Source organism: Protopterus annectens, chromosome 8.part1 (genome assembly GCF_019279795.1).
Source record: "Protopterus annectens isolate FY-2018-M chromosome 8.part1, PAN1.0, whole genome shotgun sequence".
Taxonomy (NCBI): Eukaryota; Metazoa; Chordata; order Ceratodontiformes; family Protopteridae; genus Protopterus; species Protopterus annectens.
The window spans coordinates 19,835,387-19,853,767 of NC_056742.1; the positions used below are offsets into that span (position 1 = coordinate 19,835,387).

The window sequence follows — 18,381 nt, forward strand, 5'->3', positions numbered from 1 at the left end:
ACCGCTGCAGCAGCACAGCCGACACTGTCATTATTTAGTGACTTTATTCTTCAGCTGGGAAACCACAGATTTTGAGGGACAGACCTAAAATATGAGGGAAAGTTTTTGACATTGTGAAAATATGGACACTTAAAATAGAGCACATACTAAAAGAAGAAAGTCCGGTCACACTTCAGCGGCTGGACTTTTTTCTATTGGTATATGCTCGATTTTCAATGGGTATGGTGGTTGGCCTAACCAATTATCGTGCACTTTTTTAATATTAACGAGTTACCATTGTATAATTTAGAACACACCATATGCAATTTGCACAGATCTGGACAGTGCCGACTTGTTTGACATCCCAGAGGTGCTGTCAGCTAAGTGTTCGGTACATTTTTTATTTGATCTGCTAATTCTTTAGTTTTTGAACATTAAAAAGGGTTAAAGTATAAAACTAATTATTGTTCTAATAGGCATTCTTATTAACAATGTCAGTGAAAGACAGCCACACACATCTGGCAAGGGGGCTGGACAGTTTTGTATCAGAACAGTACCTTGCCTTTAGTTCTGGGTAGATGTGGGTGTGTCGTTAGTGAATAACAGGGTAAACTGTCGTGGAAACACCTGATGACTGACAGGCATGCTAATTTGCATGTGACATCATGCATATATTCCTGTAAACTGTTTAATATTCATGCACGATACCAACTTCAACCCCTGATATTTTCTACATGGAAATGTGATAACACAGTGTGGCTTACAGGAAAAGTACATGAAATACTGAGCAGTCATCTCCCAAAGTAGTGATTCAATGAAAGTCAAACACAGCCTATTTTTCAGTAACACATACGATTTTGCTACGTTTATACGGGAACCAGCCCATGCTTACTAAGGATAGCAAATGCAAACTTAACCATGAAATAATTATTACTTTTCTCTTTGATTTTGCAGGGGGGGGGCAAGCCCCCTTCAACCCCCCCTTGTGGGGGGAGTTGCACCCCCCACCCATGCTACTTCAGTATACTGACTCCAAGATCGCACTGCACTGAGGAAAAGGGTACCCAAAGACTAATCTGTCTCTGTCTTTCTTTACAAATAAGTATGCAGAAATGCATGCAGATTTAGTGGTTTCTTAAGTGTTGCTATTTTGCGGTTTCTTAATTGCTGCTAGCCACAATGCATGACCTATGAAGCATGTTAAAAGTAAATTGAGCACTGCTGTGTAAGGTGCTTACTGTATACATTTCCTCGCTTTCATTCATTATTTGCCATTCCTCTATCCTGGTAGCAGCAGTTAAATGTCAAAAAACAGTAATGCAGTTACCAGCAGCTGTTACACTTCAAGTAACACCTCCACTGAGAAGCACGAGAAGGTAAGTGAATAAGATGCATTTCTCATTCTTGATTTCTCATTCCCCTGTCCTGCTACCATCAATTACTATATTTCAAATAACATTCCATTCCTGTGCTCTCGTTGCGCCAACAGAACGCATTCATCAATATTCATTTCAGCACAAGAATGAATATTCAGCAGATTCAACAGCCTGCCAGGAATTGTCGGCCTGGAGGTGTGGTTAGGACGGGATTTGCTACTGCGCATTCTGCAAGGTACTGTTCTAATATAAAACTGGGAGCTGCCACCCTCAGCACCTCTTGCTTTATACACTTTTAAGTGCCTAGTAGATCTTTGGGAGGAGGTGCAGGGTACCCTGCCTGACGCTACACAGTTTTTGTTTAATCTCACCTTTGAAAAAAAAAAAAAAGATTCACAAAATCACTCATACCTCTCAACTGTCCAGATTTTCACAGAATGTCCAGATTTTTGGATCATATTTTTGGTCTGTTCCTCATAAAATTTGTGGTTTTCTGTCAAAGCACTGGGATGATCTGAAGACTGAAGTCACTAAATAATGATATACATTTGAGTTTCAGACTTCAAATTCTTCAGAAAATTTATGTTGAAACAAACCCTGTTACTCTAGCAACTTTCTAAGATTATTAGAGCAATATTTAAACTATGTCCTTATTTTTGGGCTTTTGTTCCCCCACTTTGTCGGGCTTTGTCCAGATTTCTTGAACTAAAAGGTTGAGAGGTATGAAATCATTTATTCATTGAAAAATAAGAGAGACAACATTATAAGGTCTGCCCATGTAGGACTTTTTTAACTGATATCCATGGTAAATAATGTTGAATCATTAATTCATCTAAAGTACTTTTTATATGCATTGGGTAACACATTATAACCATTCAGTGAGCTTCTTAGGGTAAGTTGTTAGTAGTCTTAGTGTTCTACATTTTGCCCATTTGTTACACGAGAGATACTGGTATACCTCACTTTGAAGACAGAAGATTTGAGAGCTATGATCCTAGCTACACTACTGCTTTCAGGTCATTCAAAGCCTGACAATTTCACCAGGGATATAGACGGCTTTTCCATAACTATTAAACTGTTTAATAGAATTCACATATGTATTATGAAAATACAAGTGAAAATTCGAAGTAAACCTGATCAGTAAGACGGGAACTGATAAATGTTCAGAGCATTTCTCAAATATGACATTCCACAATACCACCATAGGTGTTTCACTTCGCTGGGATTAACAGTTTGAGATGCAGTAGGTTTTGCGTTCGGGATCTTTGTTATTATGTATGAAACAGCGTGTGTTTTCTGTTTTGCAACCACTGTCGCAGGCCCCTCTAATGCAAATCAACATTAACCACGAGAACTGACAAATGATTGTTGATTGTCAGCCGAACACTGTTAAATCCCGGTCAGCATCGCCAAACTATAACTAAAATGACGGAAGTATTTCGACAGCCTGTAGACAGCGTTATTGACGTAATAATTCCTTCCAGCCAATAGAAAGCACCAAAACCTCCAAACGCAGGAACCAGTAAGTAGCCGGCAGTATTTGAAAACTTTGGTGAGAGGCTGTGTTGTTGATTTTAATAATTTCTGATTGCACTTTCATAACACTTCGTGAAATGCGCGAAACGGAATGTGAAGCTGTTTGTGAGCAAGTTGCGTTAAAAGCAGGCGCTGTGGAGTTGATGCAGGAAACGGACACAGCCCTGAGTATTGAAAATGTTCGGCTTCACGATGGGATTGATGGTTTAAGACATGGTAAGTTTTTGATTGTTTAGGATCATTGGTCTTCTACGTAAAATGGTGTACATTGTGGTGGTTGCAAGAGCTGCGCATTCGTAGCATTTTCATTAGTTGTTCTGCACGTACATAGAAGTGGTTGGGGTTGGTGCAATGGGAGTCATAATATCTAAATGTCTACGGCTTCCTTAGAGTTGTGTTTGTCTTTCGCTGCATCGATATTATGTTGCGTTTATCCAGATAACAAAGTATCAGATGTAGCCATGTAAGAGACTGTGTCCTAAGTTGTGGGTGTTAACCGCAGGAGCTGACCGCTTTGTGCGTGCTCAACGGAGGCACCTTGTTTATATAAGGTGGAGCTGAGTCATCATTGTTTTTTATGCAATGCAGATGAGTCATTTTCTGCCAGTCTGTCCGAGTCAAAGGGCTGTTACATGATGCTGTCTCGAGGGAGAGAATCTTCTGGCTACAGGTCTTTATAAAACCTTAAGTTTGCCTCCAACATGGATATGTAGCACCTCCCTGAATGGACAGGGCTATGGCATGGGCTCATCATTGCTATGCTAAGCAGCTGGTGACAAATTTGGTTCACTAGGTAAAAGTTGCCATTACTTCAGATGCCGAAGTGAGACAATTGTTTTAGAGACTTGAGATTTTCTAATATAATCATCCGATGTCACAATTCAATGACCAACACCTTTTTGCTGTACATAAACTGACCCAATCTGCCAGTTACGGATTATAGTCCTATTTTGTCTTTAAATTGTGGAACTCTATACCCATATCTGTTAAGTCAACTCTGTCTCGCCAGTCACTTGTAACAGAAGCACCTTATCCTAATGTCCCCGATTCTTCTTTCTGCTCACCCTTCCCTTATGTTAACTACCCACTACTCCCATTATTATTCAGCTCCTCCTTCCACTCCTCCCATTACTGTAATCCGTGCTCCTCTCACTCATCCTTTGCCCCCTTTCTTTCCACTCATTTTCCCCACCTTAAAGATTCTTACAATCTCTCCCATAACTTCACTTGTTTTCTCCTATGACTTTGTTTTCCCTCCCTGTCAGATCTAACTATACATTATCTTAGCACATTAACAATCATATGTTGGGTTTAAAATGAATTATTGAAAATTTAACATAAAAGCTGTGTCCGTACACTATACTGTTTGTTTTTAGCCAGTGTTAAGTTGCACTTATCAGAAAAATATACATGTGTAAATATCAGTTTTTCTTAGTGTTTGGAACTTTTTCTTCCTGGCCTGTGCTGAAAATGAGGAACAGCTTAGTTGGATTTTCCCAGTAAACAAATGTCAACTAAAACAACTGGGTTTTACTTGTAGAATTTTCCTGTGTAGTATGTTAAGATGTTTCAGATGCAATATCTTATTTTTCTATTGTTACAAGCATCTTTTTTTTTTAATTTGCCCTTTAATCACAGGGTACCTAATATATTCTATGCAGATGGTGACCCTCTTTCTAAAACCAGGACAGGTGGTAACTGTAACTAGATCTGTTAGAATAACTAGTTGGTTGACATCATATTTCTTTATGGCAACATCAAAAATTTGCACATAGCATTCCATAGTTTCATTAGAATTGCAAACTAAAACAAACCACAACACCAAGCCTCTAGAAGAACACCAGGAGAGAAATATTGTTAGCGCACTCCACTTTAATGACCGCTTTCGTCCACATAGACTTCCTCAGAAACAAAATTTCACAATCATCATCTTCTTCATCTTCATCTTCTTTCGGCTGTTCCCATTAGGGGTCACCACAGCAGATCACCTGTTTCCATTTCTTCCTGTCCTGTGCATCTTGCTCTGTCACACCAACCACCTGCATGTCCTCTCACCACATTCTTAGGCCTTCCTCTTTTCCTGTTACCTGGTAGCTTCATCCTTAGCATCTTTTTCCCAATATACTCAGCATCCCTCCTCAGCACATGTCCAAATTAACGTAATCGTGCTTCTCTGGCTTTGTCTCCAAACCTTCCAACGTGGGCTGACCCTCTAATATACTTATTCCTAATCCTGTCCACCCTCGTCACACTCAGTGTAAATCTTAACATCTTTAATTCTGCCACATCCAGCTCAAACTCCTGCCTTTTTGTCAATGCCACTGTCTCCAACCCATATAACATAGCTGGTCTCACTACCCTTTTGTAGACCTTCCCTTTCACTCTTACAGGTACTTGTCTGTCACAAATCACTCCTGACACTCTTCTCCACCCACTCCATCCTGCCTGTACTCTCTCCTTCACCTCTCTTCCACACTCAGTTACTCTGAACTATTGACCCCAAGTATTTAAACTCCTCCACCTTTGCCACCTCTACTCCTTGCATCCTCACAATTCCTCTATCCTCCCTCTCATTCACACACATATATTCTGTCTTAGTCCTGCTGACCTTGATTCCTGTTCGCTCTAGAGCATATCTCCATCTCTCCAGGGTAGTCTCCACCTGTTCCCTACTCTCACTACAGATCACAATGTCCTCTGCAAACATCATAGTCCACAGGGACTCCTGTCTGATCTTGTCTGTCAACCTGTCCATCACCATTGCAAATAAGAAAGGGCTCAGAGCTGATCCTTAATGTAACCCCACCTCCACCTTAAACACTCCCACCGCAGACCTCACTGCTGTCACACTACCCTCGTATATATCCTGTACCACTCTTACATACTTTTCTGACACTCCTGACTTCTTCATACAATACCACAACTCCTCTCTAGGCACCCGACTTCCTCATACAATACCACAACTCCTCTCTAGGCACCCTGTCATATGCTTTCTCTAAGTCTACAAAAACACAATGCAACTCCTTCCGACATTCTCTGTACTTTTCCATCAACACTCTGAGCAGTACTCTTTCCATCTCCTCAACACACTCTCCTCACTTGTGAGTACGTTTCCCTCGTTATCCTTTATCACCTTTACCTGCTGCATATCTTTCCTAGCTCGGTCCCTCTGTCTAGCCAATTGGTACAGGTCCTTTTCTCCCTCCTTAGTGTCCAGCCTTTCATACAACTCTTCATATGCCTTATCCTTAGCCACCTCTCTCTTTGCCATGCACCTCATCTCCTTATACTCCTGTCTACTTTCTTCATCTCTCTGACAATCCCACTTCTTCTTTGCCAACCTCTTTCTCTGTATACTCTCCTGTCCTTCCTCATTCCTCCACCATGTCTCCTTGTCCTTCCTCTGTCCAGATGCGATACCAAGCACCTTTCTAGCAGTCTCCCTTACTAGCTCTGCTGTAGTTACCCAGCTATTTGGTAACTCTTCACTGCCACCCAGTGCCTGCCTTAACTCATCCCTGAACTCCACCTCACAATTACCCTTTTTCAGTTTCCACCACTTGATCCTTGGTGCTGCCCTCACCCTCCTCCTCCTCTTCTTGATAACCAACGTCATCCTACAAACCACTATCCTATGCTGCCTAACTACACTTTCTCCGGTCACCACTTTACAGTCTCTAATCTCCTTCAAACTGGCCCTCGTACATAAGATATAATCCATCTGTGTGCATCTTCCTCCACTCTTGTATGTGACCCTATGCTCCTCCCTCTTGATAAAATACGTATTCACCACAGCCATGTCCATCCTTTTCGCAAAATCCACTACCATCTGACCTTCTGCATTCCTTTGTTTAACACCATACCTACCCATCACTTCCTCATCCCCTCTGTTCCCTTCAACATGCCCATTGAAATCTGCTCCAATCACCACTCTCTCACCCTTGGGTACAGTCATCACCACTTCATCCAATTCACTCCAAAATTTTTCTTTCTCATCCATTGCACACCCAACTTGTGGAGCATACGCACTAACAACATTCATCATTACACCATCAATTTCCAGCTTCATAAACGTCACTCTATCCGACACTCTTTTCACCTCCAAAACGCTCTCAACATACTGTTCCTTCAGAATAACTCCTACGCCATTTCTCCTCCCAGCCACACCATGATAAAACAATTTGAACCCACCTCCGATACACCTAGCCTTACTCCCATTCCATCTGGTCTCTTGCACACACAATATACCAGCCTTCCTTCTGTCCATCATATCAGCTAGCTCTCTCCCTATACCAGTCATACTGCCAACATTCAAAGTTCCGACCCTCACTACCACAGTCCAGGCCTTTCTCCTCTCTTCCTGCCTTCGGCCATGTCTTCCGCCTCTTCTTCTCCTTCGGCCAGCAGTAGCCCAATTTCCGCCAGCACCCTGTAGGCTAACAGTACTGGTGGCGGTCGTTGTTAACCCGGGCCTCGACCGATCCAGTATAAAAATTTTTCTTGGTGACTGCATGAAATATTTTGGCTAAGTTTTATGCCGGATGCCCTTCCTGATGCAACCCTCCCCATTTATCCGGGCTTGGGACCGGCACAAAGAAATGCACTGGCTTGTGCATCCCAAGTGGCAAACAAAATTTCACAATACAAATACTTATAAAGCATACCCAATTACAAAACCAAGGAGGAGGTGTCTCAATATACATCAGTAACAAGCATACCTCTAGGGTGGTCAAACAGGATGAGATGTTGGAGGTAATCCCATGTGCAGAGCACCATAGACAAAATCCTGTGCCATGGCATAGCCAGCTGTAGGTCACCCTCCGTGTGTTAAGAAGCTCAGAATGCATATTTGGACCTACTGGAGGCATTTGCCATCCAACCTAACATCCTACACATCTGAGACATTAATTACTCCTCTATAGACTGGGATTTCTATATGCCCTTAAATCTGCTGGCACAGAGATTCCCGGACCTTTTAAATAACCCCCTGACCATATGGTGAACACTTTCGCTAGAGGCTCCAACATACTGGACCTTGTGCCTACAAATGTGGGAGAAAACTGCACACCCACTAATCCTCTCTGGTAAGGTTTTACCATAAAGCTATCGCCTTTGAGATCAAAATCAACTTCCCATTAAAACCAGTAACCGCTAGGAACTATTAATTACCTTTTATTAAATGATAGTTTGTTAAAAATTCCATGCCCCTCCAAACCCAGAGAACACAGCAGTTTAAGCTGAATTGCTCTCTGAAACTCTGTACAACCATGTCAATGACTGCATTGGGGCTGCTGTCCCTACCAGAAGTGAGCCCCGGACTAGCCCAGAAATGAACTGCCCTGGTGGCAAGTTGGCAACACAAACTAAATTAGAATGTACAATAAAAGGAAGAAAATTATGGCAAATGTCAGGAAGGATAATTCCCGTTAAGGAGACTCTCAAAGTAAATAGGCAACTAAGAGGGGTACTTATGGTTATTCACCTGGGAGGCTATCCTAATCTAAGAACTTCTACAGGTATGCCAGAAATTAAGTGCAGCCACATAAGTCTGCTGAACTAGTGGGTAATAGTGCCATAATCACTTAGCCTGGCGATAAGCAAACCTTTTGGTGGACATACTCATTTCCAGTTTCACCCCCTCAGTAATACACTTGAATATAACTAGGGAGCATGTACTGGTTGCACTCACTGAAGTCAAGAACACAATCTCAGTGGGCCCTGATAACATCCCAGGATGCTTTCTGAATAGTGTAAAGTATGACATAACTATAGTCTTAAAACAGGCCACTTGAATGGAGGACTGACACTGCCATCCCCCTTCATAATGGAGGACCTTCAACAGATCCTGGAAGCTACAGATCCAATAGTCTGACTAGTCTTATTTGCAAAGCCATGAAAAAAATTGTCATGGAAATTATCTACAAGATCACGGGATACCCCCCAAGACACTGGATCCATCCCAGTTTGGCTTTACTGAATCTGGTGGACTACTTTGAAGAGTTCACTATGGCTGTGGATAATGGGAAACTGTGCATACTGCCTACCTAAATCTGGCTAAAGCATGTGATAGAATATCCCACTAAGGTCTTGCTAGCAAGCTTAGAGCTAGGTATAAACCCCTTTGTAACATGTTTGATAACTAGCTGGCTCACTAATGTGACCCAGGAGATTGGAATCAGTAAGGCTAGTCACCAGTGGAGTCCCTCAGGGCTCTTTACTGTGCTCACTCCTCTTTAGCATCTACTACTTGGATGTCAAAGCCAAGGCCAAAGGTCTTTGGCTAACCAAGTTTGCAGATTATTGCAAACTGGGAGCAGTCATTGAATCCACCCCACTCCCAAAATGAGAACACCCTTTAGGAAGGTCTAATACAGACAAGTGCTTGGTGTCAAAGCATAGGTTAAAACGCAGTATTGGGAAATGCAAGTCTACCCCTCCGGCTTAAAAGTTGATTCATTAGTCAGGGATATGAGAACTCATGTAGATGGTAAGCTAGAGTTACATGTGTCCAAGGTAGTAAGAACATCTTTCTGTATTGCTCTACTTATAAGCAAATGGCATCTAGGTCCAGGGAGGTCAAAGTACCATACTCGTCCCTCATCCGATTCATCATCGAGTATCATGCTGCCTCCTGCATGTACCTGACCAGAGACATGCAGTAACTGGAATGTCCAAAAAGATTCGTTAAAAAAAGTGGAGTAAACACAATGTCCTTTGCTGACCACCTCAAAGCTGTGTTTCTTTACTGAGAATCATACAGACCTTCTGAGAGGTGAGCTTTGCCTGGCATACAAGGCATCCCTGGACCTTGTTGTGATGAGCCTTTTGTACATCCGCAAAACAAAAGCATCAGAACTACTGGAATAAAAGACCTAAGTTTTGCTTAAGACATAAATAGGACAAGTTGGAGAGAGGTGTTTCTCGGAGAATTCCTCAGGCTCCTCATCCATGTGAAGCAGAGTTTCTCTCTCTATCCCTGTTTAAGCACAACTTGGACCAATGTGTGGATAATCAGAAATTCACTCCTGTTTTGGCTTAGTAAATCACTGCCTATATATCAAATTTGTGGGTCACATTTGGATCGCATGGTTAGGTTTATAAGGGCCCTAATGGTAGTTGGCCTAGTACACACCTGAGCAGTGTACAAAAAAAAAAAAAAAACATGAGAAAAATGCAGTTGGAAGTTTACAAGTGCACTGATCAGTCTGGCAACTGCACTAGCTGATTCAGCAGAAAGGTATTCTAAAGAATATCCTATGATTTTTATCTGTGATAGCCTGTGCCCCCTGTAGTGGAAGTAAATGAGTTTTGTCCCTAGAGAGAATAATAATGCATTGATGTTGGTACATCTTGGCTCTTCTAATTACTTTAGATTCCACTTCCATTGTGTCTGCCTTCATTTATTTATTTACTTAGTTTACTGAGTAAATTAACTGGTATTGAGACCTTTTTTAAACTATAACCAAGCAAGTCTAGAGGCATACTAAATAGAAAAGAGCTGTCAAAAATATTGTAACATTCAAGAAGTTGTGCTAACATCTCTGTATAATTACGTAACTAAATATAGAGTTGCACTGTCCAATGCTATAACTTCCAAAGCAGGCCTATTGTGTTGCATTTAAATTGGTTATTGAGGCAGAACACTGTTCAAACAGTAGACATGTAACTTTTATGAGCACACAGAAAATATGACTGATCATGCATATGTACACGTACATGCATAAAGATCCAACAAGCCAAATATATGTACAAAAAAACACTGTTCCAAAAAAATTAAAAATAAAAAACATTACATAAAGTGGGGGGCTGTGCCCCCCACACCCCCCTAATAAAATATACCAACTCTGAGATCGCACTACAATGCCGAAAATGGCAAAGTAAAGGAAGTGGCCAAGCAAATTCTTTCCCAGGGAAAGAATTTGCTTAAAAGCCACTTCGCTATTTTGCCTTTTCGTTCTTTTACATTCGATCAAGACTCATTCGACAGAATGTGTCTGTGGTCATGTAATAGGAACCCGAATTCAATATGGTAGGCTAAAGATTAGGGCTGTGAGGAAGCCAGAGCCTGTCTCAGGATTCGAAGCCCACAAGACGGAGAAGCAAATCTTGAATGTTGTGCCAAGTTATCATATGCACACTTGTACCACATGCACACCCAAGTCAGCTTTTTTCTTGTGATGTGGCATGTACTTGTGGTTGCATTTATGAAGATTTAGATTTTATACTTGTTAACATACTTCTACAAACTTTGCCTTTTGTATACTAGACCATTAGGGTACTAAGTTTTATTTTTCTCCCCGAGACTATGCACTTTCAATTCCGTTGACTTTTCTTTGTCTTTGAATATGCTCTAGCATTGCACTGTAATATGTGGTTGCAACAGTTGGCATTCTGGGGGTTGCCCATTATGTGTGAACTCTAGTTTGAGGGTGGTTCTTGAGTATGTGCACTTACTTGCATCTGTTTTGGAGTCTTGATTTTTGTATTAGGGGTGGTTGCCATCCAGTGCCTTGTTAGCTGTTTCTGGCCATGGACAAGTTTTCTGTCAGAATGGAGAAGTGTGATACATAATTGCTCAAAGATTGGTCTTATTATACACCACAGACCCCTTAAAACAGCACCTCACATGACTAACTTTTTATTTCACAAACGTCTTTACTCTAGCACTTTGGGAAGAAAAAAATTATAACCTTTTCATTTGCAGGTCCACTATGCAAACCCGTATGACTGTTTTGAATTTTAAAAGTTCTCCTATTCCCACGATTACCAACCCATAACTCTACTCCCACATACACTAAACTAGTGCCTTACCTTCCCCAAGTCGACTTTAAAACTATATGATAATGGCCAATAGAGAAACGAAACGAAAAACGTCCAACATGATCATTTTTTGCAACAGTGGAAAGACCACGCTGTACACTCTGCACCATTGTACAACATTTCCATTAAACAAAATAACCCTTTCTAGACATCCAAATACATGCCACGATCAAACCCCTGTCTAAGCACAATCCCCTGGTTAGATTGTGGGCCAATTCTGTATTTCAATAGCATGGGAAAAATCTTTGCTAATAATATTGTTCAGAAGCAGTTGTCAAAAAAAGAATATTTTTTCAGGCTTCACAACTGGTTTTGGACTGGAAGTAGGATCTAAAATACTATATGGACTCCTGTCCTAGAAAAAAAGTCTAACTGCCTCAGTGTTTATTTATCTTACCCGAGCCTTTTAACCTAGTTAACCACAGTCTCTTCCTGGCCAAACTAGAAAAATCTGGTTTCAGCAATAACTTAAGTAGGGGATATACAACTGCTTTCTCCACTGATCATTGATACGCTGTTCCAAAGACACTCCCCCCCCCCCCCCCCCAAGTCATGATGTGGGCCTATAGGCAAAGATTTAATATAGAAGATGCAACATTTTAATCAAAACCAGTTGCAATAATAGCTTTTTCTGCAATAATAAATGTGTATATAGTGTAATAAAAGAAAACAATAATCAAAACATAAATGGAAATACACAAATGAGGTAGTAAACTTAAATGCTGTACAATATTGAGTAGTGTGCGAGAGGCTGGAAAAAGACTTTGGAAAAGTATGTTACAGTGGATATAGAAGTTTTCACACCCCTGTTAAAATGCCAGGTTTTTGTGATGTAAAAAATGAGACCATAATAAATTCTTAAATTTTTCCCACCTTTAATGTGACCTATAACCTGTACAATTCAATTGAAAAACAAATCTGTTAGGGGAAAAAATATAAAAAGTGAAAAAATGTACAATAAGCTGGTTGCATAAGTGTGCACACCCTTAAACTAATACTTTGTTGAAGCACCTTTTAATTTAATTACAACATTCAATTTCTTGGGTAGGAGTCTTATCAGCATGGCACATCTTGACTTGGTAATATTTACCCACTCTTCCTTGCAAAAATGTGCCAAATCTGTCAGACTGTGGGGGGCATCTCTCGTGCACAGCCCTCTTCAGGTCATCCCACAGATTTTCTATTTGATTTACGTCTGGGCTCTGGCTGGACCATTCCAAAACTTTATTTTTTTCTGGTGAAGCCATTCTTTTGTTTATTTGGATGTATGCTTGGGATCATTGTCATGTTGAAAGGTGAAATTCCTCTTCAACTTCAGCTTTCTAGCAGACGTCTGAAAGTTTTGGGCCAAAAGTGACTGTTATTTGGAACTGTTCATAATCCCCTCCACCTTGACTAAAGCCCCAGTTCCAGCTAAAGAAAAACAATCCCAAAGCATGATTCTGCAACCACCATGCTTCACCGTGGGGATGATGTTCTTTTGGTGATGCAAAGTGTTTTTTCACCAAACGTACCTTTTGGAATTGTGGCCAAAAAAGTTCAACCTTGGTCTCCTCAGACCATAACACATTTTCCCACATGCTTTTGGGAGACATGATGTATTGTTTTGCAAATTTTAGCCAGGCCACATATTTTTTCCACTTTTTGATGACTGTCTTCATTGTGTTCCATGGTATATCCAATATTGTGAATTTGTTTGTACCCTTTTCCTGACTGATACCTTTCAACAATTAGATCCCTTTGATGCTTTGTAAGCTCACTGCGAACCATGTCTTTTGCTGTAGCAGGCAACTGCAACTGAATAAATGTCAGGAAAATCCTACTAGGATAGCTGAACTTTATTTGGGGTTAGTCAGAGTCTCTCTAATTGATGGCAGGTGTGTACAAGAGAAGACAGAATGATGTAATTAAATCAAAAGGGCACTTCAACAAAGTATTGGTTTAAGGGTGTGCACACTTATGCAACCAGCTTCTTGTACGTTTTTATATTTTTCCCCAACAGAGTTCTTTGTTTTTCATTTAATTGTACAGGTTCTAGGTCACATTAAAGGTGGGAAAAGTTTTGAAATTATTTATTGTGGTCTCATATTTATTTATTTATTTATTTATTTTTACATCACAAAAACTTGGCATTTTACAGGGGTGTGTAAACTTTTTATATCCACTGTATGTCTAACATTATCCAGATATATCTATTGAGGAAAATCAGCACATGTGAAAACATACTGTTCCTTATCTGATACAATTTCATCAGTCTGGGAGTAGATAGCAGTAGTGGTTTTCAATGCCATGCCGCTTGTCTGGGAGGCTTTAAAGTAGTCTAAAATTTAGTTACAAAAAGTCCTACCCCAGAATTTTGGTAAAGGGTCAAATATTAAAGATCTGAAATAATTTTGTGAGGAAGGGATTGCTGACCTTGGGAAGTAGGATAACGAAAGAATGTTGACTCCCCATCACATTAGCTTGGTCACAACACCTTTTAAATTATAGCTTGAATACATGCACTCTTGTAATGCACATGCTAGAGTTGTTGTGATAATTTACATTTTTCCAAGTGAAGGGCAAACCTCCATGTATTCCCCAAACTGAGAGACTGAGCAAATGCATATTTCAGCAAATGTGGATTTAGGCGCGAGTCAAAAAAAGTATACTTCTCCTTCAGAGCCAAGCATTTACTTCTTTTGAGGGCAGTCCAAGGAATAATTCTGACTATATAATAGTATCAGGAACTACTGCAGTACCTATGTGATTTATTGTACATCACCCAGTCTGACTAACCAATCCATGGTGAAACAGTCCGCAGTTAGGATGCGGTGTATTTCTCTCATATCATTGCATCCTAAGGAATTGTGATGATCAATTCATGCATTCACTTCTATTGTGCTGTATAGTATTTTGGCAAAGTCCATATTGGAAAAGGAGAACGTATTGCTTTAACTGTTTGTTTTTCTACCTGCTGCATGGCAAAGTCCATATTGGAAAAGGAGAACGTATTGCTTTAACTGTTTGTTTTTCTACCTGCTGCATGGCACTGAATGTATATTTCAGTGTACAGGTTCATAGGATGTTACTAGGCTAATGATCACTAGGCCATTGCAAGCTTACCTGCACACCTCAAACCATTTGAGTCCCAAGAATCATGGGTGTCTTGCATGGGAGGGGGGCAACTAAGGATTTGTAGTGGGGATTTGGTTAGGTGCACGTGCAACGGATCCATCGGGGCTGGGTCTGAGGAAATCTTGTAAACCAGGCAAAGATCCCATTTTAGCAGCTTGTAGGAAACTGAATAGAGAAAGTTTAGGTGAACAATGGAGGACAGGGTATTAATGCCCCAAATTCCGCTCTTGAGAAACCTTTGTGGGCTTTCCAGCTGTTTGCAAGTATCTGGTTAGATGCATGTCAAAGGGGACATTGTATTCAGTGGTCTGATAAGGGCTGAGTAGAGTGTATTTTGACTTCCTTGGACGGGGTTATGCAATGGGGCAAGTCCTGAGCACTAGCAATACTGTGTCTACAATGGACAGGCAGGATACCTTACAGTAAAAACAGAAATCGGTGAATAACCAAGCAGTCATTCATTTGATGACCACTTATGGCAGAAATGCAGATCTACTCAATAGTGTGCAGAGACATTGGAATATATTGCAGGCTGCTGCTGATTTTTCTGCTATTTTGGGGGACAGGTGCTTGTTTTCATTTTGTAAGGGTAGACGTATCTGTTCCCAGTTGAGTCGCTAAGCATATTCTTAGAGGTCCGGACAATTTAAGCCAAAGGACATTGACTTGGGGACTTGCTAGTAGGTTGTGTACCCTGTGGCCACTGCACCCATTGTAGGAATGTCAGCAAAACAAAGGATTTTTCCAGCTATAATATGATCAATGTCTATAATATTTGTTTCCTTGCTAATTGTGGGACTGACTGGCTGGTCTGTCTAGCCACCTGTACCTGCTCTGCATTCTATGTAGGTCAGACCTCCAGACCACTGAGGATTCGGATTTCAGAATACTTAAGTGAAATCAGGAATAAAAAAATTAGCAATGCTTTTATTTAAACATACCAACAAACACCCTAATGCTACATTCAGGCTTGCAGTTATTGATAGAATCATGGGCAATAGGGCTAATAAAGACTGATGGCATGGCCTTTTAAACTCTAAGGAAAAGATATATGGATCATTTAAATTAGGTACATTATTTTCACCTGGATTAAATGAGCATTTGTGAGGGACCAATGGTTGCTCTACATTTTTTCATTTGAGTAGTATTTAAATGTGTTCAATATTATTCATTTATTTCGCACTGAAGAAGGCCAAGTGAAGTTTCAGCCGAAACCGGTGTGTTTTTATGGACTACCCATGTACTGTATAGGAGTCTATTAAATTTACAGTTTTGCCATTGTCTTGTGTTTTGTTTTTTTTTTGTTTTTGTGCTTTCAGTGGTTTGGAGCCTTGCAGGTGCCGTACCTGCAGGGAACATTTTCTGGTTTAGCCATGTAATAACATATAGGTTTTTTGGTTTTCTCTCTACCAGTCATAAACACAAACTGGTTAAGGGAAGATGAAAGCTGCCCCTCTTCCTCCCCTTCTTTTAGGGGAAAGTATTTTTTGCAAGATATTGCTTATGCAGGATAAAGATTTCCTAGAGACCAGTTCTGGATCTTTAGTTGTTGTTTGTTTGTCTTTTCGGCTTTTTCCCAGTAAGGGGTCGCCACAGCGGAACTCCGGTCCGCTAATGATTGGCAGTAGATTTTTACGAAACGCTGAGGTGCCAGCTCGACACCCAACCTTCAATGAAGGTGCGCCCATTTACGCATGCATGTCTTTTGAACGCTACCCAACCGCGGAGAGGACATGCAGACTCCACACGGAAGGCACTCCCAAGCCACGCCGAGAATCGAATGGGAGAACCTCTTGCTGTGAGGTAACAACGCTACCGCTGTGCCACCGCGGCTAGCAGTTCTGGATCTTTAGTACTGTCTCAGAAACAGATTTAGGAAGGAAGGTTTATAATGCTATCTCTCTTGCCCCTTATTCCTCATTTTAAGTTTCCTAGTGACCTTTAATTTAAAAGATGCATTTCATGTTTGTGTAGATCCTCAAGTCTAGCAAAAAGTTTATCCCCAAAAAAGAAACCTCAATCCAGTACCTGTCGCCCCACTCAGTGAGTGACAAAGGTGGAACCCCTGGGACAAATTTGTGTTTTCCCATCCACTCATCAATGTTGTGCTTTAAGAGGGTCAGCGAGGTATTCTGACATGTATGGGAAGTCTAGTCCATAGACTGGGCAGCTTCTGGGAGACCAACCTGTATCTCCAGCAAGCTTTGTCGACATTGCACATTAGATTTAGGCCTTTTGAGTGGGTAATGCGTGAGGAGTTGCACTTACAAATATGGAGCATATAGGGCAGGGTCCGATGTTGCCTTGTAGGTGAGACACATCACCTCAATCTGTACGATATCGAGTAGAGCAATAGTGATCAGAGTCTGTCTGCATAGGACAGGCATTGGAGGCCATGGGTTCTCTCTGTTAGGTATTTCTGTGCCTCTTCAAGTTGGTGCATGTGCTTGGAGAGGTACATACCAAATGGGACGTTGTACTCTATTGTAGGAGTAATGAGGGAGGAGTACAGAGAGGTAATAACCTCCTTTTTTCTGGATGCAATCCCTTTACGTATGAGATGAGCCAATGTAAAAGGCTTTTCTGACCACTGCTGCTACGTGATGGTCTAATGTGAGCTTGTCAGCCTGAGTACCCAGGTGTCTCGCCATGAGCTGTGTGCTTATGGGGTTGCTGTTGATGTGGTAATCGGTAGGGGCCTTGTTTTTGCCGAATGGTACGAAAATACATTTTTTTGCGTTTAACTTAAGGCCATGACTTTGGCACCAGTCACTTGTTACTGTGAGACTCTCTTGCAGTATGCTAACATCATTTTGGTGAGTCAGTAATGGCACCCAATTTATTTCAGATGTTCCTTAAGGTTTTCTGTGCCTGGATTACATTATCAGTTCTCTGCATTACGCTTTGTGATGGTGTATCTACTGCTCTAAGCGTATTCTCTGTCTTGTTCCTGTGATTAATATACTGCAAACTACAAGGTTTTCACATTTTTCCTTTAGACAGCTTGTTTTGAAAAAGACTACAAAGATAAGGATTGGGTGTTCTCTTGCATGGGCTGGGATTCCATGATAACTTCCAGAAGTCTTGTCTGACTTCTCCTCACATGATTGTTTTCCTAGGGTGTCTCCTGTTTGAACGGAGGTCCAGCTTTTGTTCCATAGGAAAAAACAGATTTTCTTTTAGAGCTCTTCCTGAGTTTTTTCCACTCTGCTGTTTCAGCAAAGACTACAAAGATAAGGATTGGGTATTCTCTTGCATGGGCTGGGATTCCATGATAACTTCCAGAAGTCTTGTCTGAATTCTCCTCACATGATTGTTTTCCTAGGGTGTCTCCTGTTTGAACGGAGGTCCAGCTTTTGTTCCATAGGAAAAAACAGATTTTCTTTTAGAGCTCTTCCTGAGTTTTTTTCCACTCTGCTGTTTCAGCAAGGGAATTCCTCTGGGTTTTAGGTTTCGTAGCATCTGTGATACTCATACCTCTTGTAAGTCTCCACATTAGACCACTCCAATGGTATCTGAAATCTTTATGGGCCCAACATCCACATCTCCTGAC

General features: G+C 41.0%; 1 protein-coding gene across 1 annotated transcript in view; it reads left to right on the forward strand.

The window, feature by feature from the left end:
• Positions 1–2,830: 2,830 nt before the first annotated feature.
• SHCBP1 (SHC binding and spindle associated 1) overlaps positions 2,831–18,381 on the forward strand; it is a 499,020-nt gene continuing 483,469 nt past the window's right edge. The window contains exon 1 of the mRNA XM_044081658.1: positions 2,831–3,107. Within this exon, the coding sequence (XP_043937593.1) occupies positions 2,969–3,107 (139 nt within the window). The 5' untranslated portion in view covers positions 2,831–2,968. The remainder of the gene's footprint in view (positions 3,108–18,381) is intronic.